Source organism: Brachionichthys hirsutus, chromosome 15, assembly GCF_040956055.1.
Source record: "Brachionichthys hirsutus isolate HB-005 chromosome 15, CSIRO-AGI_Bhir_v1, whole genome shotgun sequence".
In the NCBI taxonomy this organism is placed as follows: domain Eukaryota; kingdom Metazoa; phylum Chordata; class Actinopteri; order Lophiiformes; family Brachionichthyidae; genus Brachionichthys; species Brachionichthys hirsutus.
The window spans coordinates 9,047,990-9,072,807 of NC_090911.1; the positions used below are offsets into that span (position 1 = coordinate 9,047,990).

Here is a 24,818-nt window from a genome sequence, read left to right on the forward strand (position 1 = left end):
AGAAATGATGACGAGTGAATAGACCTGTCCTTTCTGTTAGCAACGATGCAAAATGTATCTTATTCTTCCCTGCAGTATGTGAGCATATATTTCCATTCTGTGTCTATAATAAAGTATGCATATATATATATTTTAAACAACATTGTCACTTGTGATACAGCAGTATAAATGGTTTGGTTACATTTGTGTAGCAGCAGTGTATACACAGGGCAAAGTTTTAAATCAGCCAGGGGACATTCAACAGTAATATAAAGAAAATATGAAGCCAATCAGGAAGTCGAGAGTTCCAGCTTTGAATCACAAGGCATGATAGCCACTGCCTCTATCCACAGTGGCTGTTCCAGTCATGTCCTTGGGATAATGTATAACTGACCCCGTAACACCTGTAAGGAATCCAGGAGCACAGAATAGTCATTCAAAGCAATAAGTAATTTACTGGAATGTTCAAAAGCAATGCAGATCACATTATATTGAGCATTGACAAGTTGCGACTGCAACCATATTTAGCAATAATTGTGAAACATGCTGGGTCCGTGATGAGGTTTTGACATGTTTAAATAATTAAACCTCATGACATCTCCCATGACTATTAACTAAGACATTCTACAGTGAACTTAAAAAAAAGAAATGGGAACAAAACAAAACAGAGGGATTGTTGTTGTCTTACCTCCAGGGTACCTCAAACCTAGACAGAGTGAGAGAAAGACCAAGCACATGATAAGCTTTCCATGAATGTGTGAGTTATGAGCCCACAGAGTCATGTGACACGTTGAAAAATATACATTTGGAGGGTGACAGAAAGTATGACATCATTGCATATAAAATATGAAAGCCAAGTCGAGCGTGTAAATGATAAGAGAACCTTTTAAATGTTTCCAAATAGAAAAGTCTTCAGTACTCACCTAGCTTTTTAGAGAGGAGGACACTAATCATAACAAGTACAAGGAAGACCAGGAATGCCAAGATTGGGATCAAGAACTTAGGCCAAGGACTTCCAGGGTCTGAGAAAACATGGAAAATAAAAGAAACCAAACGAAAGATGAAAACCTCACTACTCTGGAAGCCATCAAATTAAAAAGTCCCATGTCTGTAAGTAAACTGTTGCAATTACGACAACAAATGTATGATTTACTTCAGAATTACAGGTGTCGTTGTATCATGCGGCTCCACAATGCCGTTAGCTAGCCAAGACTTGTTCTCAGAAAACCAAGAGGATTCAGTATACCTGGCTGCTCCTCTGAAAGTCTCAACTCTCTCATTATCTTGACGCATCCCTCCTGAAGGCGGAGCCTCTCAGACTTTGTGCGTTGCACTTCCTGCTCCCACAGCTCCTTGAGGGCCTGGGCTCGCGGTCCGTGAGCCGTCCACACGTCATCGTGATCCAGACTAAGGTACACCACCCCATCAAAAAGCACCCGGTCACGCCAGTGCAGCTGAGACCCCTCCAGTATGCATTCACGGGAATGAAGAAGAGTGTGGTTCCCTAGCAACCAAAAGGTAAGGAGATAAAACGTTCCATTCCCCCCCCCCAGTCATTATATTTAATGGTGCGTGATGATTTTCACTTACTCAGCACTGAAGTCTGGTTGATCATGGCAAGAGTTAGTAGATGTGTATCGGGTGGGATGCTTTGGATGATGCTTTCAAAGTCCTGGCTTTTGTCAGTCACAGCGACTCCATTGAGAAGGACCCGATCCATGATCTGTTGAGAGCCCACGACTCCCCACTGCTGGACCTGCACTATGACGGTCTCTAATGAGAGAAATTAGACAAGAGAATAAAAAAAAAAAAGAATAGATGCATCCACAGTAAAAACAAGGGAGGCTCCATATGTAGCAGCAGGCTACTTTATGACCACGGAGTGTTTTTATGTAATGTAACAGGCCGCTGTCGAGAATGTCTCATCATAAAACTGGTTTGTTTGCGCTGCTCAGTGACAGATATTTTTGAAACTGCTGCTATGGGACAAGAGAAAACACAGAAAAGAGATTGTGGTACTCCATTTAGCTCATCCGCAATGATCAGCACCACAACCAACTAATCTGTGGAGCGATGCTTAGTTTGGGTTCGTATACAATCAAAATATATGGCGGACACCTGGTAACAAAAAAAACATATTGTGTAAGTGCGCACGAAAACGTACTTTGAAAACATTATTGGTGAGAAACAGGCAATGAACAGAACTGTGGCTCATATTCCATTAGTTTTCTTAAGTTTACAGTTTCTTCAGCCAGTTCTCACAAAACAATATGGATATATAGAGGAAGCTTTACCATTAGACATTCTGTGCAGCTCTGCAGCATCACAATAAAAACAATATCTGTTTATCATAGTTGGTCGGAAGAAAGAGGTTCCAAATATAAATATAGTTATAAATATAACTCAGCACTATTGTGTGATTTTATTGTGCCTTGAGTTGGACCAAACATCCTCTCTAACAAAGACAAATTAAATGTGACCTAGATAGTCAAAATGTGGGCCTTCCCCTTGCTGGTTCAGATCTGATAACGTCACATCGCTACCAGTGTACATATCTCATGCACGTTAGTGTCCTCATGATTCATTTGTCTGCGATTGGTTGGGACGTTCAGTATGTGGCTTGTGAAAATATTTTTAAGATCTACTTTGGTGATAATAGGGTAAATAATTTATAATCTCTTCATAATCTAAAACCCTTTTTTTTTGAGAAAGTGAAGCTCTGCAGTAATTTTATATTACTCCTTTATATATTGTACAAGGTTAATTTTTACAAAAGTAGCCTACAGTGACTGAGCGTTTTTTAGCAACAGCTTCAAGATCCAAGACCACAATACAAAATAAATAAATAAAACTTTTCTTTTTTGCTGTCAGGCTAGGATTAAATTTTGCTTTTAATTTCTTAAATGAATTATGCATAGATTATGACTTTGTTTTAAGGCATATTTAGGGGTTCTGGCATAAATGAGTGTGCGATTTGGTGCCCAAACTACGGTGCGTATGGCTTTGGGGGCCCTTGACTATTTCACTGAAGGATTAAACACCACACCTCTTTTTTTTTTTTTACACCGAACAAGCGCAACGGTGACGTTGGAAACTTCCGAGGTCAGAAGCAACAATAACAACAAAACGTCCGCACGAAAATGTGCAAAAAAACAACACGTTTACATTATTTAGTTGGAGTTACGGGTCGGTAAAGTAGAATACTTAAACCAAGCTTCATTGTTTTTCTGCGATGCATGCAATTTTCACACGCGTAAAGTTGAACGTAGACCAGATCTGTTTTAAAGCAAAAATCTTCTTACCGACTGGAGCGGGGACAGCCGGCGATAACGCGCACATTAGCGCCAGAACGCACGGAATACGCGTTTCCATTGCGGGTCCTGTTGGATGAGAACAACTCAGAGTTATTAGTAACTAAGACGGCGTTAAGCCATTTAAGGGCACGCAGCCCTGCAGAGTAGAAAAGAAGCCTTTTAAAAAATGCCACCAGTTGAGGACGCCTGATCCACTCCGTGCGTATTTCGATTTCAGCCGAACTTCTGTGAATCTCGCTCCTGATTGGCTTAAAAGAAAAAGAAAAGAAAAGATGGCGCACTGCCAGAGAACCGCCCTCGACAGAGACTACCTGTCCGTGAAATACCTTTTCCTGAATGTCCGCTCCATCTCTGCACCCGCGAACGGACCGGGTTTTAGCGAAGTCCGACAGGTGTTTGTCTTATAAACACAGCTGGGGATACATTCGTTATTTGTATGTAGGAAGTACAAATACTCCAAGAAGTACTCAAGAGAAACTCCGGTATTTAAATGTTACGTAATATAGTCAGGAAGGTCTGCGTAAAAGGCTTAGGCGTTGCGCATTTTAAAGCTCTGCTGGGGCGCAGACGCCCATTGAAGTCTGCAGTCTGACATTAAAGTAAGAATGCAAAGAACATTTAAAGCAGAATAAATAAATATAAATATTATTTGAGTCAACTTCTTTAAATCTTATGAAAAAAAAATGTTTCTAATAATAAAAGTTGCAATAATGAGTATTAAAAAGGTCAGATTCCCCAATAACACTTTAATGTACTTTTTTTTCTCAAACTTTTGTCAAGCATCAGTGCTCAGCGAAACATTCAACAACAATGATGATTAAACGCCATTCCAACCTCAGCTTGCAAGCAGATTTCCATGATAGTTAACCTTTGGCCAGTTTTAGTTGTGTGTAGAGTAATATAGTGCTGAGCCCGGAACAGAACTCAAACTTGTTAAACAAGTTATTTTAAAAGCCACTGTTCCATGGTTCAAAACTTTTCCAGCAGTTGGGTTGTTTCTTTTCTCTACCCAAAGTGCACTAATGTATAAGTTCTCTCTGTTTTCTAGCTTCCTCCCTGCACCAAAAGCATGCAGCTTAGCTGAATTGGTCACTCCAAAATTGTCTGTCGGTAGGAGTGTGTGTGCGTGTGTGTGTCTCCCCGTGTGGCCCTGAGATGAACTGGTGACTCGTCTAGGGTGTACCACGGCTCTCATCCATAGTCAGCTCGGCTCCAGCAACACCCACAACCCATGAGGATGAAGACGGGATGATTGTAATCAAGATCTGCAAATGGGTCAACTTAATTTCCAAGACTGGTTTATCCCCAAATTAAGATCTTTGATGTTGTTTATGCTTGTTTTTCTTTTTCTATCATGACCTCATTGCTCCGTTCTGATTCTTGTTTCATCTGACACATAGACGACTGAAAACATACAGCAGTGCACTGTTTACAACATGCCCAATGTTGTGCACGGACATGAACACCGTAGTGCCTGGACTGCAACGTGCGTGGTCAGGTTTAAATACCAGATTGAGAGAGAGACAGATACTAGATCACTTGCTAATTATTTTTCATCTTTTTTGTACTTGCTTTGTTTTGTAGTCCATTTCAGATGCTACCCTAACTTTCACAGTCTAAACATAACTTTATAGTTTTTTACATTAGGCAATGTATGAATCAAGGGTGAACATGTATTACTATTAAATAACTGGATAGTAAAACTACTTCAGTCTGCTGTTTAAATACTGTAATTTTATTTGCATAACACAATCAGTTTGCAAACACCTTCACCGAAGTCCGAATTCAGAATCAATCCTAACAGCGTGTTTCTTCCAGTTTGTATAAATGCTTATTCAGGCCATGCTCAATGTTGTGATTTTAATTAGAGCATTTCATTCAAAGCTGTTGCACCACCTGATGCAAAGAAGCAACAGATTCAGATGACAAGACCGATCAGTGCTGGATGGTTCGCAGAAAGCACTTAGCATTCTTAGCAATGTATTGAAATCATCTGTGTCCGTGCGCAACCTTTTAAGCCTGAGGTGGGAAATAATTTTCACCTAAGATTCATCCTTATTTCACGAATGGGTTAAATCTACTCAAGCATGAAATAACAGGGAATACTAATCACTTTGTTTCAAGATGTCACCTTAGTCGAACACTGTCTTTCGATAGCACTGATTGACTTTCAAAAGTAATAAATTCACAAGAACAAATCCTGTTGTTCGTTCAGTCAGTGCCATAGTATGACACAACTCAATGGGTGAAGTCTTTTAATGATTCATATCTGTTCAGGACACAGAAAATAACTGATTTATCCATCACTATCCAGCTGACGCATCTGAAAAACTGTTGGAACAAAAGTCATTTTACATTTGTTAACCAGTCCAGCCATCAGTAGATAAACTTTCATCAATAACAATCTACACTCTTTTTGTTAACAGATAGGGGGCACTGGGGGAAAATCTTTATATTCTCACGAGTTATTTATTGCAGATTTTTTCTTTTTTAGCATAAATTGACCCTTTGAGCTATAAAATTTCTGATTTAAAGAACAAAAAATGCTGCTGGACATCACAATCTTCCCTTTAATAATTGATACCAGTTCATCAAATTTAATCAATTAGTGCCAACCACCTTAAAAACACAACTTCATTTAATGTTGCATGGCATTATTATTAGAGCTTGGTAAGTTCAGGAAAATTATTAATGTGGTTGGAACTATGAGAATGAGAAGCTCCAAAATATCCTGCTATGCAATTTATTCATCTTTATTATTGACTTTCCCTTTAGAGCTTTTGTTGAACTGCTCTTATGTTCCGGCCCCCGCCCCTTCGCGCCATCTGAGACAACAAGAATAATACACTCATAACAAAATCCCTCAAACCGTTAAGAATGCCAGCGTTTCCTCACATGAGATAACAGTAAACTTCAACAGCGTAATAAATAATCTCTTCCTGACGGGCCCTGCTTGATGGAGAATGATGCGTTCCTACCGTGTCCAACATGCAAAACAAAAATAAAATAAGACAGGTGTACTCTCAGGAGAAAGGATTTGCACAGTTCATGTCAAGCTTAATAAATAAATAAGCTTCCCTAACAGCATACGTGGAGGTGTCAATGGGTGTGTACATGCATACAATGGACTTGAGTGAGCCACGAGTAAGTTTAAAGTTGGAATGTATGTTTGTGTAGGAAGTGATTGGGCGAGGCCAGTGTGTTTCCTGGTTGACGTTTGTTTTTTGTATGCGGGTGGGGGGGGGGGGGGGCAGCCGTGTGCTGAGGGTGAACACTGAAATTGTCAGCTGAACTGCCAACTGCAGTTTAGAAGCGGATGAACGTGGCATCTATCTGGCGTACAGTGGGCAGCGACAGCATGATCTTTCGCCGGTATTGAGGATCCTTTTGTAGGGGGTTTCGCTCAAGATATACCGTCTCGAGAGACTTGGCATTCTTCAACTCGTCCAGATCTGACCAGTTATCGATCTGGTTGTCGTTCATCTGGGGAGATGAAAAAGACAAAATGTAGGCTTTAACAACACAAATTCACAACGCCGCATATGCTAAGAGGTGGAAGCGTCTTGAAACAACGCTTGAGCTTTACCGAGTTAATAAGAATTCACTTTATCAGAAATACAATAACCTTTTAAGCATAGATCTACATGATACATGTTAACATGATAGACTGCAAATAAAATATTTTGTCATTGTGATCATGATCATTTTCAAAAAAGAGCTAATTTGCAATGATCAATAATGCAAAAAAAATGTATGTACTGTCCTCGTTAGATGTAGAACTGTCTTGTTCTACATCATTTGTTGGCTCAGCCTCACAGAATCTTGCAATGGGAAACATTTCAAAATGGGAAGACGTTACAATTTCTGTCGAGAAGGCTGCAGGTTCACGGCAAGAATGTTGCACAATAGAAACGTATTAAAGTCTATCGCATAAAGCTTTTTGTTCAGCTTCCCAAATGATCCATACCCAGAACTCCTGCAGATCAGTCAGATGGCTGATGTTTTCTATCGTCTTTATCCGATTGGCTGCAATGTCCAGGGTCGTAAGCTTTTTCTGTGAATGACAGCAAATGGAATGCACAGAATGGAATGTAACTTTGTTATAAAAAGCTGCACTGAGTAAAACACATCCATCATTTTGGCATTTACTCCTTTCACTAATGATCTGCGGCGTTTCAATGACTCACATTGTTTTCCAAGCCCTCAATGACCTCAATGCCATTGTGGCTCAGATAGAGCTCTTTCAGGTTGACGAGGTTCTGCAGACCCTCAATTTTAGTAATCCGGTTACTCTGCAAAATAATTATCGATGGATATAAGACTTTACTTTTTTCTAAAATTACATTTCTTGTAACCACTGAGACAACTGCGATGATACCTGAATGCTCAACACAGTCAGGCTGTGTAAACCCTCCATATTCTGAAGCTTGTCTATTTTATTGGTGCCAAGAAACAAACTTTGTAATGAAGAAAGCGTGTCCAGGTTTTCTATCACCTGGGAACACAACAAAATGTAAAGAGACAGATATTAACACAACAGGATTTCAGAATTATTTCATTTATATTGGCTGACTGACAATGCTGTCCCTGTTTATGAAATGCTAGCGACGCACTGATCAGCTCTAACATCGTCCATATTTGCATCTAATCATAAATGTACCTTAGAGCCCACAGGTGTACGTAGAGATTTATACACACATTATTGAGAGATTACATATTGCACTGCCGATGGTTAAAAATGAGTCCCTTTAAAACGTACCCGGATGCGATTGGAGCCCAGCTCCAGCATCTCCAGGCTCGTTAAGTGTTCCAGGTTGGAAATGCTGCAAATTTTGTTGTGAAGCAGAAAAAGTTTCTTCAACTGAGTCAACTGCTCCAAACCCTCCACCTTCCTCAGAATGTTGAAGGAAACATCAAGCTGACTGAGGATAAATAAAACAAATATTATCATTAGAATTAATTGCACTTGACATATGGGTTCTATGTTCTACAGAAGGCATTCAGTGATCTTCTCTATCCTCCAACGGCATAATACCAGAAACTGATTGTGCCATAATTAAATGTACGTTTGCCTTTTTCTTTGGAAAGAAGTTCTACAGTAGACTGAAACAAGTGTACAGATTCCTTCGGACTCACTCCAACTCCGTGAGGTGGTGCAGGTTCTCCAGCTTGCGGATCTGATTGTCATACAGGTCTAGTTCCTGCAACGAGCTCACACTGGTGAGGTTTTCTATCTTTTTAATGAGATTCTGTCGCAGAGAGAGCGTCTGCATTGAGAGAAAGATAAAAGAAAACAATTTAAAAAATAGTATCTATAGCTGTAATGCAGTATTTCATTATTATTTAATTATGATATCATCAACAGGCAAGCTTTAACTTGTTCTGTCTCATTTTCCAAGAAGGAAAAAAATTAATGAACAATTGATGATTCTGCAAAACATGCACTAAATGCTGCCATGACTTACTTTTGCCTTTTGTAGCACCTCCAGTCCTTCAATCTTTCCAATACGGCAATGAACAAGATCAACGTCCTAAAAAGACAACAAACATCTTGGGAAGACATGCGGTGGCAGTTGTTGGGGCTTATTTTGCCACATGTGTGACACACGGAGCGAACGAACACACACAAAAAAAACACAGATGCAGTGTTGAAGCGTTTGTCAGCAAATATCTACAACATAAAACAACACATTGCAAAGCTTTACAAATCAAATCCACCACAACAGAAGTTTAAAGATATAAATTAACTGAATCATTAGACATTAAGGGTGTTTGGACATAAAGCACTAAAACTATTTTAGACTCTAACTCTAACCTCTTCTTCTGGGTCCAGAGTGATGGTTTCCATGTCAACAGGAGACTCTTCTTTACCTTTAACCAGAGCAAGATTGGATGTGCCCATTAAACCAAGATAATAATACGTGATACAGACATGATGTTTCAGCTGCGTTATCATGTCATGTAAATATTAATGATAATCTTATTCCAACTGAGAACCTAACTTAAATCGCCCTAAAAATGCCAGATGATGATTCTACTTGTGTTAGTGGGCTGAGCGGGATCCACGTCGCCATTGATGCTGCTCCTCCTCCTGGTGTCATCATCGCCAGACTCCTCAGACTCGCCCCTTCGGTCCACTACAGGCAGCCGGACAACAGGTAAAGTGAACAACATCATCATCATGAAGATACGCCTGGTTTGTGGATTAGGTGCGTGTGATACGAGTCAACGCCTAGGCCCGAGGAACCAGGACGACTAACGTGGAGCATCCAGCTGGTGCCAAGGTTTAAGACAAAACACAGCTGTGGCTCGAGTTAGCACTTTTCTGTGAGCTGACATACGCAGAAATAACGAGAGAACTCGTAAGCTAAGGTTAGCAACACACTGGCTAAACACTACGCACCATGTTAGCTAGCTGGGTAGCTGATTGAACCACCGCGGACATATTTATGAGCTAAATATAGCACCAGGTTGCGTGGCCAAATAAAAGACATTAGATATTTAGATATAAAATGAAATTTCAGACCAGGAAGGTGGTGTAGATGAAATAAACGTAGAATGAATAGGACAGTATGGCTTGACGGTAGCCGCTCAGGAGGAGTGTTGTGTTAGCATGTTATCGAACGCCCGTGCACGAAGGTCTGGTAAAGACATCGGAAGCATGTCAAAGGATCAGCTGCGTGTAAATGTAGCCGGTTTCTCTGGATGGCTGCTCCTCGTTCAGCCGATAGAATCACGACTGTGTTGCATCTTCTCTTTTTACTCACCTTCCATTTCTTGAAGCTCTCCGACAGACCTGGAAGCCATCTTTCCCGTAAACAACAGTCCTGCCTACATGGTGGAGGCTGATGCAGCGGTCAGACACGAGGGGGCGCTGTTTTTTTTTTATTGTTTTTTTTCCTGCATTGTGTATTTAGTTGTATACATATTCATAACAATGCAGTACATAAACGTACAAGATTAATTTGCATATACAGAAAAAAATTTTTTTTAAAGATGGTTGAACAATATCCATCTATTTACCGTAACTGGTGTGCGGGATTTACTGGAACTGGTGATTCAGGATCAGAATGGGGCTGGAACCTGGCATTGAGGAACCCAGCAGTTCATCACATGCCACTTGGTTCAAACTCACAAATCAATTTAAAGTCACCATAGTGTGTTTTGAACTGTGGGAGGAATCTGGAGTACCCGGAAGGGAGAAGAGAAGAGTCTGAGATCCCCAAGAAGATGTGAAGCAGACAAAAAGACTTGTTTTAAATAATACATAAATGTTACTAATATGGCAACATATTTTGGGAAATAAAGTTTGCATACAAAACATGATTTGTCATAATTATTCACCAATCTTCAGCAGTGAACAATGTCTATTTGCTTTCATAATTGTAAACATATTTTAGATGAGTACTATCATCCATACAAGCAGATATAAGCAAATTGTATTCAAAAGCCTGTAATAAAAGGAAAATCATAATTATTAACTGATTATTAACTCTTCAATATTGTGTGTGATTAAGAAAGACCCTTGTCTATAATTTATTTGCATAAGTTCACTTGTTTTTTAGTCATCCTCCATCAATTTTTCCTGCTTCGTATTGTTAACATTTGTTTCAAACTGCTACGTAATCTTTAAAAGAAAATACGTGAAAACTTGGAAACATGTATGAGATAGTCATTAAAAAATGCATTGTACAAACGGATAACCACAACATTTAATGTTTCCCTTTGCGGTATTCCGCTTGTATTTACTGAACTACATAAACCACAATGCAACTCAATCGTTTGGTGACGCATGGGGCTCGCGCCGCGCCAGACAGGAGGGAAAAGACTACAACGCGCATGCGCCAAGTTCATGTTGTTGTTTGTGGCGGTAAGATGGCGGCGCTCGGAGACACCTCAGCTCTGGGGGTGAATGGGTTAATACAACAATTCACATCAATAACAGGTAAAATAATCTTTTATTTGCGGTTTTATATACATCAAATGTTTTTGATTCTCCAATGCGAAGAGCTCCGCTGTCCTAAAAGCAATGCGCAGGCAGGAAGACGGATATCAAGTCTTCCTCTTGGCCCCGACGCTGTCAATGCTTTTGCAGAAGGAAGAAACAGCTTTTAAATAAACTCGTGTGAAACACTCTGCAAAATGATCACGAGCACCAGCTTTGAATTATGGTATTTCATAAACACTTCAAAATATCAGTATTTTGACGAGGTTCTCATTAAAGACGCCAGCTATCTGGGGCTGATCTCTCTCTTTTTTTTTTTTTAGCTTTGCATGTTGTTTGAAAATGTGGAATGGAGGTCGTCAGCCGAACATTTCGCTTCTTCACCCGCAGTCAGGCTTCGTTTGTGGCAGCGTTGTCTTTACTCTGACATGCTGTTTGTAAAAAAAAAAATGACTCGGGAGCACATTATCTACTCGCCGAGGCCTCTTCGGTTGCTACCGGCGTGATTTTACGCGAAGCTGTGTTTCAATTTGTGCTGTTTAACGGAGAAAAGGGGGAGACCCTGTTCGGGTGCTGCTGCCTGCCAGACTTGGAAAGTGAAACAGACATGCGCACTAGCCTACCCGGATAGAGCATGCTAGCCAAACTGTGCTAGTGTGCACTATGAAGTATTTTAGCTAATACCAAGATTCAAATTTCGATATTTAACATTTTCTACATTGTGGCAAGTTGATGATTTGAAGACATTAAGGCGCGATTCCGGTGATTCCGTAGTTTAATCCTTCAGTGACCAAACACCTAGCCTGTAGCCTGTTTTAGCTACAATGCTACCTGTGCTATCAGACTGTATGCACACTATTTTACCTGCCTTAATCAGCAGGTATTTCTTTGGCTTGTGTTTATTTCTGCACTGCGTTCTAATTCATTTGCATATCTAATGATGATTGATTTTGTTATTACATCACAGTACCCCCATAACTGGGAAGTTTCATTCTGCATTTGAAATGTAGCAGTAATTGTGTGTCAAAGCAACATGAAACGGACATTTTCGACGTGGAAAAGGTGTCTGGAAAGCTGTTTTTTATTCCAGTAAAATGAATGAAAGCTGCAATCTGTGAGGTACTTAAGAAGAGAGCATTTTGTCCCCAGCGTGTATACACAATAAGAGGTGCACGGGTGTAATATGCATCAGTACTAACAATGGATTCATCTCATAATACAAGAACGGACAGTTTGAAAGTCATTACATGTCGTATGATTATCGCCAGATGTTGGCAGCTGAGTAACAATGCTCTGCAGTACAGAATGGACAAAGGTGTTCTCAATTATGTCTTCGGCAAAATCCTAATCAAATCTGACGTGCATAAAATATGTAATAAAATAATCAACCACAGGACATGATTTAAAAAAAAAAAAGAAGTTATTGATGGTTATTTGAGATGCCCTTGAGCAAAGCACCGATTCCCCTCCCTCAAATTTCTTGCAGGATGCTGCCCTTCTCTTCATCACTCCAGATTCTCTGTCCGTTGCATGCATGTGTTTGTATTTAGGCCTATACGTGTGTGTGACATTGTGCGTGTATAAAGTTTTAAAATAATTTCCCCCATCGTGTGGATTAATGAAGTATTGTTCTTCTAATTGATACAAGTAACCTCAGAATATCGGTATTGATCAGGATCAAGACACACAGTACAAACATTTATTACTCATGGGTGAACTCAGGTTTTGTTATCGTCGTTACTTCTGCTTTCATCTCAGGAGCCACAGAGAGTGTCGGAAAACACATGCTGGAAGCATGCAACAACAACTTAGAGATGGCAGTGACCATGTTTCTGGATGGAGGGGCGATTGCAGAGGAGCCCAGCACCAGCTCCAGTTCAGCAGCATCGAGCAGTAGAGCCCCCCCGACAGAGTAAGCTGGTCGTTCAGTTCAGATATCTGTGTCAGACAAGACTAAACTAGCCCTTTATATACTTGCGTGTGAGAATAATAGTGAGCGCGCTGCCTCCTTGTCTCAGTGAGGTACGGGCACCCATCCCTCAGAAGCAGGACATATTGGTGGAACCAGAACCGTTGTTTGGAGGTATTGCACTGCTTCTTTGCGTCGCGCCAAAAAAGATCGTAGACTAAACTGCCGTTACTCGCTGTGCCGTTTCTGTCATCTTGCTGAATGTGACTTTTCTCTGGTGTGCACACAGTGCCGAAGAGAAGAAGACCTGCGCGATCGATATTTGACGGTTTCCGAGATTTCCAAACAGAAACAAGTAATGAATTTCTACCTTTTCGTCAGATTAAACAGATTCATTTTGCCAAAAACAAAAGTGTTGTTACTTGATGCTGATTATTTGCTGTCACGTTTCTCTGGTTTTGCAGTTCGCCAGGAACAGGAGCTGCGTAACGGTGGAACGGTAGATAAGAAACTGAGCACCCTGGCAGACCTTTTCCGTCCTCCCATTGAGCTCATGCACAAAGGCAGCTTTGAGACGGTGAGGAGTCCACTCCCTGCAAACGTCAGAGCTGAAGGCTTTGTCCACTTTCGGGGAACTTTGAATAGATATTTCAGATGGTGTATGTCGTGTGAATCCCGGTGTAGTGGGAATTCTTTTTAACGATGTGTTTTCACTCCGTGTCTTAATCAAGAGATGTGTTTACTTGATGGCCTTTATTTATCGTTGACAAGCTTTAGTGGATCCCACCACTATATTTGCTTTTTGTTTGAACACACTTATTGTTGTGTACATGACTAAAATCCATTGTGTATTACGTCTGCTGTGCTTATAGGCGAAAGACTGTGGCCAGCTGGAGAACAAATGGCTGATGATCAACATTCAGAATGTTCAGGATTTTTCCTGCCAGTGTCTGAACAGGGACGTGTGGAGCAACGACGCGGTGAAGACCATCATTAGAGAACACTTTATATTTTGGCAGGTATGCAGCTTTCTAAGTCGGGTTCATTTAGGGTCTGCTGTATTTTAACTAATGTAATCTTGGACGTGTCAATTGTTTCCTGACCCGTCCCTGAACACACCGTTTTTCAGTCTTGTGTGTGTCGGTCATGCTGAGGAACATGGATGGCTCAAACGGCCTGTTTTTACAGTGTGACTCTCATTTAGTAATGCAACATAATCTGCATTATGCAAAATGTCGTGATAAAAAAAAAGCAAAAACAAAAAGTCAAACACTGACATCACAGCTTTACGCCACAATATGTTGTTTTCTCCCTCAACCAATGACAGTGTGACTTTGCACCATGTGATTCAGTGAAGCAGGAAGCCCCGCAGTAGTAGAAGAAGAAGATGTGTTCAAAATGGCATGGCTACAGTGAGAGTTTGTGGACAATTGGGGGCTTGCACTGCAAATGTTCACCCGCAGATCTCGCTCAGGGGAAGCGTATCTGGCATACAGTCAAATCTCAGTGTTGCGTTCTGTGTTGTCCTTTCATCGCAGGTATATCATGACAGTGAAGAGGGACAAAGATACATCCAGTTCTATAAACTGAACAAGTTCCCTTATATTTCAATCCTCGATCCCCGCACAGGTGAGTGGACGGCTCGTCGCAGCAGCGTTACCCACAGCTTCTTGACCTCTGGCGACGCGACGCACGAAGTCTCTTCTTTTATTGTTGGAGTTACTCCGACAGAGAACGACTACTTCCTCCTCCCATGCATATAATTTATGAAACATGGTCCAATATTCTTAACTGATGGTGAACAAATAAGCAAGAGATTTTTCACAGAGTAAAATTTGTAGCTGTAATAAAACACACAGAAATAATGTCAGCGATGCCCCATGTCTTGTGCACATCTGAGCTGGGGTTGGGCTGGTGCAGGATTTAGCTGGTGTGGGCGAATATTTGCCTCAGACCGGTGGGATATTATGCAAACTGGTTGAACTGGCAGGTACAGATGGGAAAAAAAAAGGCAGCATTTTAGCAGCAGCTGAGGGGGTTCGGCAGTTAGCTTGGTTCCTGCTTCTCCGCTTCTGTTTTGTAGTGATGTGACTTGTCCTGATAGATTGCGGGAGCTGCCTGACTGGCCGTTCATGTGCTCTTCAGAAGAGGCACAAGAGACACCTAGTGGTGATAAGCATGGTAGCAACCTGAATTGACAGTATTTACAGTGTGTAATGGTTTTGCCTCAGGAGGTAGATCAGCGGTCCACTTCATGTCCCCATCCATGATTCCTTGAACAAGATGCTGCAATTTTGTTTGTTTTTTCATTTCAAACAAAGTTCCCGTCTGTCACTTTCAACATTTTCCCCACTTAGTGTGAATTCATGTGATCAGGCAGACGAGAAAGCTGCTAAATTGCATCCCGTTTCCCAGGTGCTACACGAACGTTGTTTTTGACCCGTAATCCTAAAAATATAGGTCAAAAGATGGTGGAGTGGAACCAGCTGGATGTGGCGTCATTCCTGGAGCAGGCAACTGGATTCCTTGCAGAGCACGGGCAGCTCGATGGGCCATCCAGCCATGCACCTCCTGCCAAGCGAGCTCGCTCTGTGAGTCTGTGAGACTCTGCTGGAATTCTGCAGAATTGTTAATTAATTTTTAAAATGTTATCATGGATTCATGTCGTAATATATCATAAAATAATATGTTTTTTGTTTATGGTTGAAATACTGACTGATTTTATATATATATTTATATATACTTTAAACTGTTAAAATTGCCCTATTTTGTTCCGGCATGTTTTTTTCCCCTGTTATTTTTCTCGGCTCTGTCATTTGTTTTCTACAGCCGCACACTATTTTCTGTTCTAGGAGAGTCTGATCGATGCCAGCGAAGACAGCCAGCTGGAGGCAGCGATCCGAGCCTCCCTACAGGAGACCCACTACGAGTCCTCAAATGTCCCCGAAGCCCCCGATTCCCCACGGTCAGAAGACGACGAGTCCGATGCAGAGCCTTTCTCTGACAGCGAGGGTCCGATCTCTGTTGACGGATCAGACGGCGAAATGCCCGTGGCTAACGACGAGAAATGTTCCACCAGCAAACACTCGCCTCTCCCTTCGACCGCTGCGCCCCAACAGCGTCTACATCCCGACAGTTCGACTTCCTCCCACAGAAAGTCGCCACACAAAGAAAACAATCACAGTCACAAAAAAGAGGAGAGCAAAAGGAATCATGTGGAGCCCTCGGCAGCTGGTTCTCGTCACCCTCATCATGTAGCAGGTTCTGGAGGAGAACGTAGTACCCCCGTAGCTGAAATTGCTGGACCTTCCAAGACCGGCACCATCCAGCCCTGCGAGGCAGACTCTCCCGATGACAACGGTACATCAACGTGTAATTCTACACTACACTTATTTTGCGTTTGAGAGGGAATGTTTTTGTCTCCGATTTGTATCGGGACCCCCCTAACTCTAGTAAAGACCACTGCAAGCCTTCCACTTCATATTATCTGACATGATCTATTATGTTCACGGTATACCGCTGACTACTATGTGTGTGTATATATACACACCGGATGTACGGTTATAACGAATCTAGACCTCGAGTTTGGATAGTTAGCTAAATCTGTAAACGATTGCAGGATGCTTTACGTCAGGATTCTGTAAATCTTTGTGTACCAAATGGAGATTTCTCACGTGCGATGAGATCAAAGTGTTGTTGAGGTATTTGTTTGTCTGTATCGTGTGGTCACTTTTCACCAAATCGGTTCCCTCGGCATTCTTCATTGATTTGTAGCAACTGATAGAAAGGGGCGACAGAATTCTCGGTCAAAGCAGTGACTTTTGACATCTTACCGAATGGCATCCTTTCTTAGTATTTTAACACGGTATTTTCTGTCTCCGTCAGGTCCCAAAGCCCGGTTGATGCTCCGTTACCCCGATGGACAGAGAGAGCAAATTTCATTGTCTTCTAAAGCAAAGCTTTTGGTGAGAACAATGTCATGAGAGCTCAAATTTAAAGGAATAGTTCAAAGTTGTGGGAAATGTGCTTTGTTTTGTTGCTCAGAGTCAGATGAGGTCGGTCAATGCCATTCTCATATCTGTACATTTAATTATTGCCCTGGCGCCAAAAGGTGTTTAATTTAGCTCAGTGTAAAGACAAGAAGGAAACGGTGAGACTGGCTGCTTAAACAAAATAAAAAAAACTGTCTACCAAACAGCAGAGAGGAATTATTTAACACTAGCGTTTTTGATTTAATATACTTGAAGTCTCAATTTGCTCACATTCATGGTGTTTTTGAAGTGGCTGGGACATCAGTGCCGCAAATTTAGTCTGTGTGCTACGCTGAGGAAGCTGGCTGCTTAAAGTAGCATCGCATTCATCCTACAAATGTGGTGTCTATCTTCTCATCCAACAAAGAAGTGCATTTCCCACGACGGCATACCATTAAATATAAATGTGAGCAGGCCCTCTTTATTACCTGTTGACAGTTTCTATTATCACGATTTGGTTTTTTTATTTTTTTTATTTCTCACCTCTTTTTATTATAATAAATAATAATTATCTTCCCTTCTCATTTCAAGGCCCTGGTTAGACACGTCCAGTCTAAGGGTTACCCAAATGAACGCTTCGAACTCGTCACCAACTTTCCCCGGAGGAAGCTCGCCCACTTGGATTATGACATCACGCTGCAGGAGGCGGGACTTTGTCCACAGGAGACTGTATTTGTGCAGGAGAGGAACTAACAAACTGTCGATATCGCTCTGATAGACGTCACCCTTTCACTAACGGTCTGGGACAATGTTGCTGGCCTTGATCCCATATCCCTCTATTCTCTTGGAATTGGTCCCCCAATTAAAGTTTTTATTTTATTTTATTTTATTTTTTGCCAGGAACACTCATACTGGATGGAAAACGTTCTGCGCCACTCCATCAGGCTCTTTTCTGTCCTCTCTGTCGACAGCTTAATCCCTTTGTAGTGTTCTATGACTGGCTAGTAAACGGTTACAGATGCCAGCAAGGATGTGATTCATTCTTTTCTTTTGTTCTATCCTGACACATCAGGATAGAACAAATCGAAAATAGAAAACATCTGTGGTAAAGCTCACACACAAATAAAAATGAATACAAATTGTGCTGATGTGGACAATTCCTAACCTCTATTATAGGTGAGCAAAAGTAAAGTGTAGATCACTAGATACGAATATGACAAAAAGCACAATGAGGAAACCAATTATCAGATGCACACCTTTAGCGCCCCTTCAAAGCATGTGAGAAATTTGAAAGGCTTCTCTTCATCATCTGACTGATGATGAGGCACCCAGGACTTAAAGACCCGAACCCTCCAGAATGGACATTAAATGCCAGAGTTTATTTTTTAAGTCCTTGTTTGAACAATTGCAATTATTTGGAAGTTAAAAAAAATAAAAAATGTGTCGGATGTCTGTGACAGGATTCGGATTGAGCTGCACATTTTTACTCAAGTTTCTATTGGCTAATTAGAGATTAGTTATTTGTTTTTGGGTTTCAATTTTTGATACAGACGGGAATGAATGAAGGGTGGTATATCTCGTCAGTCGGACCTACACTGTACAGAGATGGCTTAGACTCAGAGAGACTGACATTTAGCTGTAGTTGTTGCATCCTTTCTTTTTTTTTTATATGCTGCAGAGAAAATATGCTGATGTTGAAATATAACCACCAAAAACCAAGGGAGATTCTGTTTGATCTTTTCTTACTTTTTAAAAAAATGTTTAAATGAACTTAACGGACGTGACATAATGAGACAAATGTCGGGTTAGAAAAAGAAGCAATAGTCGAACAAACTTCCCTCAATTGCAACAACTGAGGAAACAAAAGGAGCTTTCATATTATGCTTTACCTTGATTTCTTAATTAGGATTTTTTTTTTCTTCCTGTGTGTACAAATTTCGAGTTTAAATAATGCAATATGGTTTATTTTGGGCAAGTTCACACATACCACTTGTCAGTGGCTAGTAAGATTTCCTTGGCATGTTTGTCAAATGGGTTAAAACTCAGGCCTTCCTTAAAGGTGTTTAGAGATTAGATGGGCGACAACGGCTCTGTAAGGATGAGCGGGAAGTACTTTGTACTCTGGAGGTACAAAGTGAACTGGAACCGGATGCCATTTGGACAGTTGGTGGCAGCAGTGTGCCTTAAATATCAACCGTCTTTTAAATAAATGAGGGTAGAAGAAGCTAGTGTAAAAACAAAAGGCTTACATGAGTTTACTCATATTTAATTAAGGATGGAATTAATACAGACATTCTGCTTGGAATAATGATGGCTTTATATTTATAGCGCAATGAATGATCTCGATTGGCTAGCATTTCCAGGATAACTTCACAGTAAATGTAATCAACTGTTGCGCTTGATCCCACGGAGATTCAGTTTTCACTTTCAGATTATATATTATATATATATATACTTAAATGTCTTACCAAAAATCTCCAGCACTGTTGGTTTATGATGCCAGACTGCCGAGTGGAGGAGCAAAGGTATGTAAGATTTCACCTTGGATCGCTGTTAATCAAACACACTTGATTACAGCTAGCGTCAGCCAGGTACTGTATTGATTTCAAATGTTTAATTTGGGTAACTTTATGTGGTCAAGTCCAGTTTCGTTGTGAATAAGGGGTTCATATCAGAAATAAGAGCGGTGAGACTGAATTTGGTTAGGAAGATGGAGGCTGAATCTTCCACCAAAATAAGAAACGCATCGTTGTTCAGCCTCTGGTTCAACTTGTATTTCGGCCTTTGAATGGGGTCCAACTGATAATCGTAACAAAGTCTGTAAAGGGCAAAGGTCAGAGTTGAATGAGGAGGACTTGCAGCTGTACAAACAGATGAGGACACTGGCTGTTGTCCTGCTGTGCGGGCGCTACAGTATGTGAGCAATATTCCGTCGCCTGCTTTTTGGTCTCAGATCAAAGGAGGGGGTAGAGAGGTGCTGGATAAGAACCTCCCCCAAAAAACTTCAGATGATCTTTATACAGATTTGTTCAAGGTCTTTCAAATAACGAAAATGCTTCACCTCAGCGGCTACGTTTTTTTTAGGGTTAGGAATACGTTTAATATTTAACAGAATCCTTGGCAAATGCTTTATTTGAAGTTAAATCTGGTGTTTGACTGATAGCATTTTGAAATGTAAATCAACAATCTTTTTAATCATTGAACGGGTCTGCATGTCTCCAGGGGAAGTTCATATGAACAGCCAGTTAAATCAATCAGGAAATATTCACCCATTGTGCATTTACCAGTAAGAGTTAAGTTATTCCGGTTAATTATCATTCTCATCGTTGACGAAAAGTAAATTTCTTTTAATAATAATAAAAAAAAAAATACTTTAAAGTCCCCAAAATATCAACATACGGTGCATTGGAGATGCTTTTGTCTCATGGAAACTCATCTGAGACAAATCCCACTTACGGCCTGATGTTAGTTCCTAATCAGCAAAAGCACTATAACTAGTTGTTGAAGGGAGAACGTTTCATTGGAAAAGTATATTTTCGGGTTGTTGGAAAGATTTGTGAAAGTTTTTTTTTCATGAAATTAAAAGTGACTGACATATATGACCCATTCCTGTTATCTCCCTCCTCACCGTTTTCCTCTGACTATAGGGAGATGATGTAAACTTTATTGACTTGCATTCATAGTAATAGTCAAGATGTAATAACCCAAGTCTCTGAGAGTCAAATAACTAGGTATACCTTACAAGTGAAAAATATTTTTTCCAGTTTTAACATGATGCTTCTAGTTAAAAAAAATAACACCAAGCTGTTGGTTACCCCGCAGTCAAACCTGAATGTATTCATCGATTCTTTAAGGCAGCTTGAGCTGTAAGACGTGACTTGTTTGATGCAATCTGTTGCAAAAGAAGGACGTTGATCCCACGCCCCAGTGGACTTCAGCTAAAATCAATGGAAGTTAAAGTATGATGATCAGTATGTGGGTCACAAGTTTAAAAGGGCATTCACAACGATTTTACAACATGCTGGAATATTTAATGTGGCTCAGGAGGAGATTCAGTAACCCCCCCCCTCGCTCTCTCATAGTTGAGATGAAAGATGCGACAGAGGTGCATCATGGGGGGGGGAAACGTAGCGTTCACTGCCATGAGAGATGAAAACCAAAATATCACCACCTCTTATTTTAATATCTTACTTGAACTTTGCAAAAGCATTTAAAGATCATCAGAGTACATTAAATATATGCAGATTGTAGGTCAGGAGCTTGCAGTTTACAGAAAGACTTGAACGATCATACTGGCCAGGGAAATCTGTTTGCATGTTCTCCCATCCTGCAAAAAGTGCAGTCGCTGCGGAAGGGGACTGTTTTCCCATGCTCTCCTGAGGTAGGAGTTCAGCTGCTCAGTGGGAACATAGGGCACTGGTCCCAAAACCGGCAGCAGCTGGAGCTCAGTTTTATATTGAAGAACTGACCCTTAAGAAAGGATGGCAGCAGGGAATTAAACTTGAAATTAAAAATACTTCCCTCATTAGCTACAAGGATGGTGCCTTCAACTCTTTGCACAAGCAATCAGGCAGAATAAAGACCTTTAAAAGGAATAAGAACTGGAAAATGGAGAACGTGTGATCCTGCTTTTTGGGTTTGGGATTAAGAGTACAGAATTCATCGGCTCCAGCATAAGACGCAACCTCAGGACCAAAAATCCTGAGGTTCATGTGGATCATCACCAAAAAGTTCAAAATTGTTCTTGGTATCTTTATACACCAACCTTGAAAAGTAAAAGTGAATTGAAGGTGATTTGTATTTTTAACTGATTTTTGAATCCATAAATGAAGGTTTCAATGTTAAAATTAGAATTATTTTCCTGACCTCATTCTGCATCCGATCCAGATGAAATTCAGTGGTAAGATGTAGATGATGTTTGCCACAAAAAGGTCTTTGGTTTGAGTCCCCCTGGGGTCTTTCTGTGAGGAGTTTGCATGTTCTTGCCGTGTCTGCATGGGTTCACCTTTAAAAAAAAAAAAAGAGACATCTATCAAGCTAATCCAAGTTAACGAGGCTTGTTTTGGAATGTGTCAACAGAGGAGTTGTTATTGAGTCACTTACAAATCAACCCATTTTGTGCTTGTGCACCATAAATCTGAGTCAGGCGGAACTTAAAATAATTTCATAAACATTTTTCACAAGCATTTTTGCCTTTTTCTTCTGGTATCCGTGGTAACTGACGCGTCTGGGTCGTTCATCTTCATAGAAGTGAAGGAGTGAATAAAAGCATTTTTAAAAGCATTGAATTTACAGGCTAGGCAATTTAACTGGAGGTTAAAACAAAATGTACGCAGTGAATGGAAAGTTTCCCTTCCTCTTAGATCTCGGGATATGCTTTCCTTATAACCTGCTCAGTCTTTGTTTGTTTGGACCCTTTAATCATGGTTTACAAAGGAAATATTCGCTTTCAGGGGCGAAATGGGTAAAAAATGGAAATTCCCGACATGTTTCACCATCCCTGAAATCCCCAGTCTAAAAAAACCTGAATCTCATGTCAGTAATTATTAATGACCTGAAGTTCGGTAATACAAGGCACTCCTAAGTGTTTAGTCAGAAAGCTGCAGCGACAACAGAGCACAGTAGAGTGCAGCATATTAAAGTAAGTTCTTCACTTTCAATAAGAAAGTGAACAACTTACTGAGACAGAAAACATTGTGTGGGGTGACAGGATGGTGCAATTTTCTGCTTAACAGATAGGACTCTGCTCTGGGAAAGGAGATCTATAATTTTTTGATTTGTCATTCCAGAAATCACAGATTAGGTTCTAATTGTGAAAAATGCAATGTTGAAAGTCAAATGTGAATCATGAAAATCTCTCATATTCCTGGGTTGGCCATCAAAGGGCCTTTTGTGAAACACGACGTCTATCAAGATAATCTAAGTTAACGAGGCATGTTTTTAAAATGTGTTATCTGTCAGCAGGGGAGGTGTTATTGGTTAAGAATCAACACGACCCTTTGCTCTTGCGTTTAGTCAGGCTGAACCACAAATGCGAATCAGGGTGCAGATGAGTCTTTTAATAAATGCATTAATTCACAAACATTTTGACTTTTTCTTCTGATATTTGTGAGAACTGATGTGATTGGGTCATTCATCCTTATCAAAGAAGTGAGTGATAAATCCTGCAAATATACTGTATTTCAAGACACCTTATCCCTTTAAAGCAGTTTAGTTCCACCAGACCTGCAGAAATCAAGTCAGCTCTGGTTATAGAAATCTGACTAATCATCATTTCACTTTGTTTTTAATTCAGACTCCTGTCCAATTCTGCCAGTTTTGAATGACAATATTATACACCAGAAGAAAAGTACACTGAATATTCAAAATTAAGTTTGAAAGTTTTGAAATGTAACCAAATCAACCTGAAGACCATGACCCCCCCTCATGTATGTATTATCCTTCTGGGTTTTTTCCAGCTTCCTCCCACCACTAAAAACATGCAATACCGGTGACTGGTATTCGATGTGCCTGGTAACACCGCCTGCTGCCCAAAGTCAATATTGAAAGTCAGTCCTACGCAGATTAAGCAGTTACAGAAAATAAATGTAGCCAGTTAATTTTGTCAAGTAGTAGCATTTATTAGTTTAGCATTTATTCAAGAGTTTAGCTGTAATTCAAATTAGCCAACTATAAAGTAAGAATGCATCTGGCACAAAATTCTGTCTGCATTGATTAAATAGAAATAAAACAATAATGTGGTATAAAAACCATAGAGCCTTTCTGTTCCGTACTTCAAATCCAACTTGCGGCTTTTCTGTGTGGAGTTTGCATGTTCTCCCCGTGTCTGCAAAAACATTCTGCGTGGGTTCTCTCCGAGTTCTCCGGCTTCCTCCCACCACCAAAAACATGCAACTTAAGTCCAGATTGTTATTGAAAAAGAGAATTAATTCTCAAATACCTGGTTAAATAAAGTTTAAATAAAATACATGTGATTGAGCATTTTTTCTCCCATATTGCTGTCGATCCAAATCTGTCTTGTGCAACTGGTTAATACTGCAAAGTGCAGCATATTTTTTGGGATTTCCATTCTTCTTTGTATCCGTTCAGTATTTTTCCATTGGGGGTTTCAGCATTTCCTACTATGTAATGTAAACTCTTATTTAACACAGTGGAAATATGCCTGATTTGGTTGATCACAAAAATGTATAATAATGTATAAAGCCCCATGAATACTTCAGTCCAATTATTCATTAACTATTTGTCTTCAGAGGGAAACTGGAGAGGTGCTTAATAACAGTAACAGAAAGGAACTGTACATGAAAAATATCACATAAATACGATTTTAAAATAAATGAATCAAACATGGAATAAAATGTAATTAAAATAGAAATAAAACAAATGTCCACCTTGATGAATGTAGGTCTTTTTGTCACGTTGAACTTTCAGATCAGTGCAAATAATGTCAAAGTTTCGTATGAGTATATTTGAATATCCACAGTGTGGACATGTCGGAGAGTACCAGCACACACACACACCCACTCCCACACGCACGCGCACACGCTCACGCACACGCACACGCACACGCACGCAGACATTGGGAAACCTGAGCAAACTTTCTTTTTCTTTTTGTCCCTCCCAGCTCAGAGAGGTTTGCTATAAAAACAGCTCTCACAACGTGCACATCCTGCTCTCCTTGCTCGGACACTCCGAAGTCCAGG

General features: G+C 40.4%; 2 protein-coding genes across 2 annotated transcripts; one reads left to right on the forward strand and one right to left on the reverse strand.

Annotated features, from left to right (window-relative positions):
• Window positions 1-5,014: 5,014 nt before the first annotated feature.
• Window positions 5,015-10,100, reverse strand: ppp1r7 (protein phosphatase 1, regulatory (inhibitor) subunit 7). The gene is made up of 10 exons (XM_068748719.1): window positions 10,061-10,100; window positions 9,332-9,430; window positions 9,109-9,164; window positions 8,759-8,824; window positions 8,430-8,560; window positions 8,053-8,215; window positions 7,672-7,788; window positions 7,481-7,585; window positions 7,261-7,347; window positions 5,015-6,776 (listed from the first exon to the last, which is right to left on the reverse strand). The coding sequence occupies exons 1-10, from the start codon at window positions 10,098-10,100 to the stop codon at window positions 6,600-6,602; spliced, it is 1,041 nt and encodes a 346-aa protein (XP_068604820.1). The 3' UTR covers window positions 5,015-6,599.
• A 1,032-nt stretch (window positions 10,101-11,132) lies between these two features.
• ubxn7 (UBX domain protein 7) lies at window positions 11,133-18,950 on the forward strand. The gene is made up of 11 exons (XM_068749022.1): window positions 11,133-11,238; window positions 12,997-13,150; window positions 13,257-13,321; window positions 13,437-13,502; window positions 13,612-13,724; window positions 14,020-14,166; window positions 14,686-14,776; window positions 15,608-15,738; window positions 16,000-16,507; window positions 17,033-17,112; window positions 17,710-18,950. Exons 1-11 carry the CDS (start codon window positions 11,133-11,135, stop codon window positions 17,869-17,871), a joined length of 1,623 nt encoding a protein of 540 aa, XP_068605123.1. The 3' UTR covers window positions 17,872-18,950.
• Window positions 18,951-24,818: the final 5,868 nt, after the last annotated feature.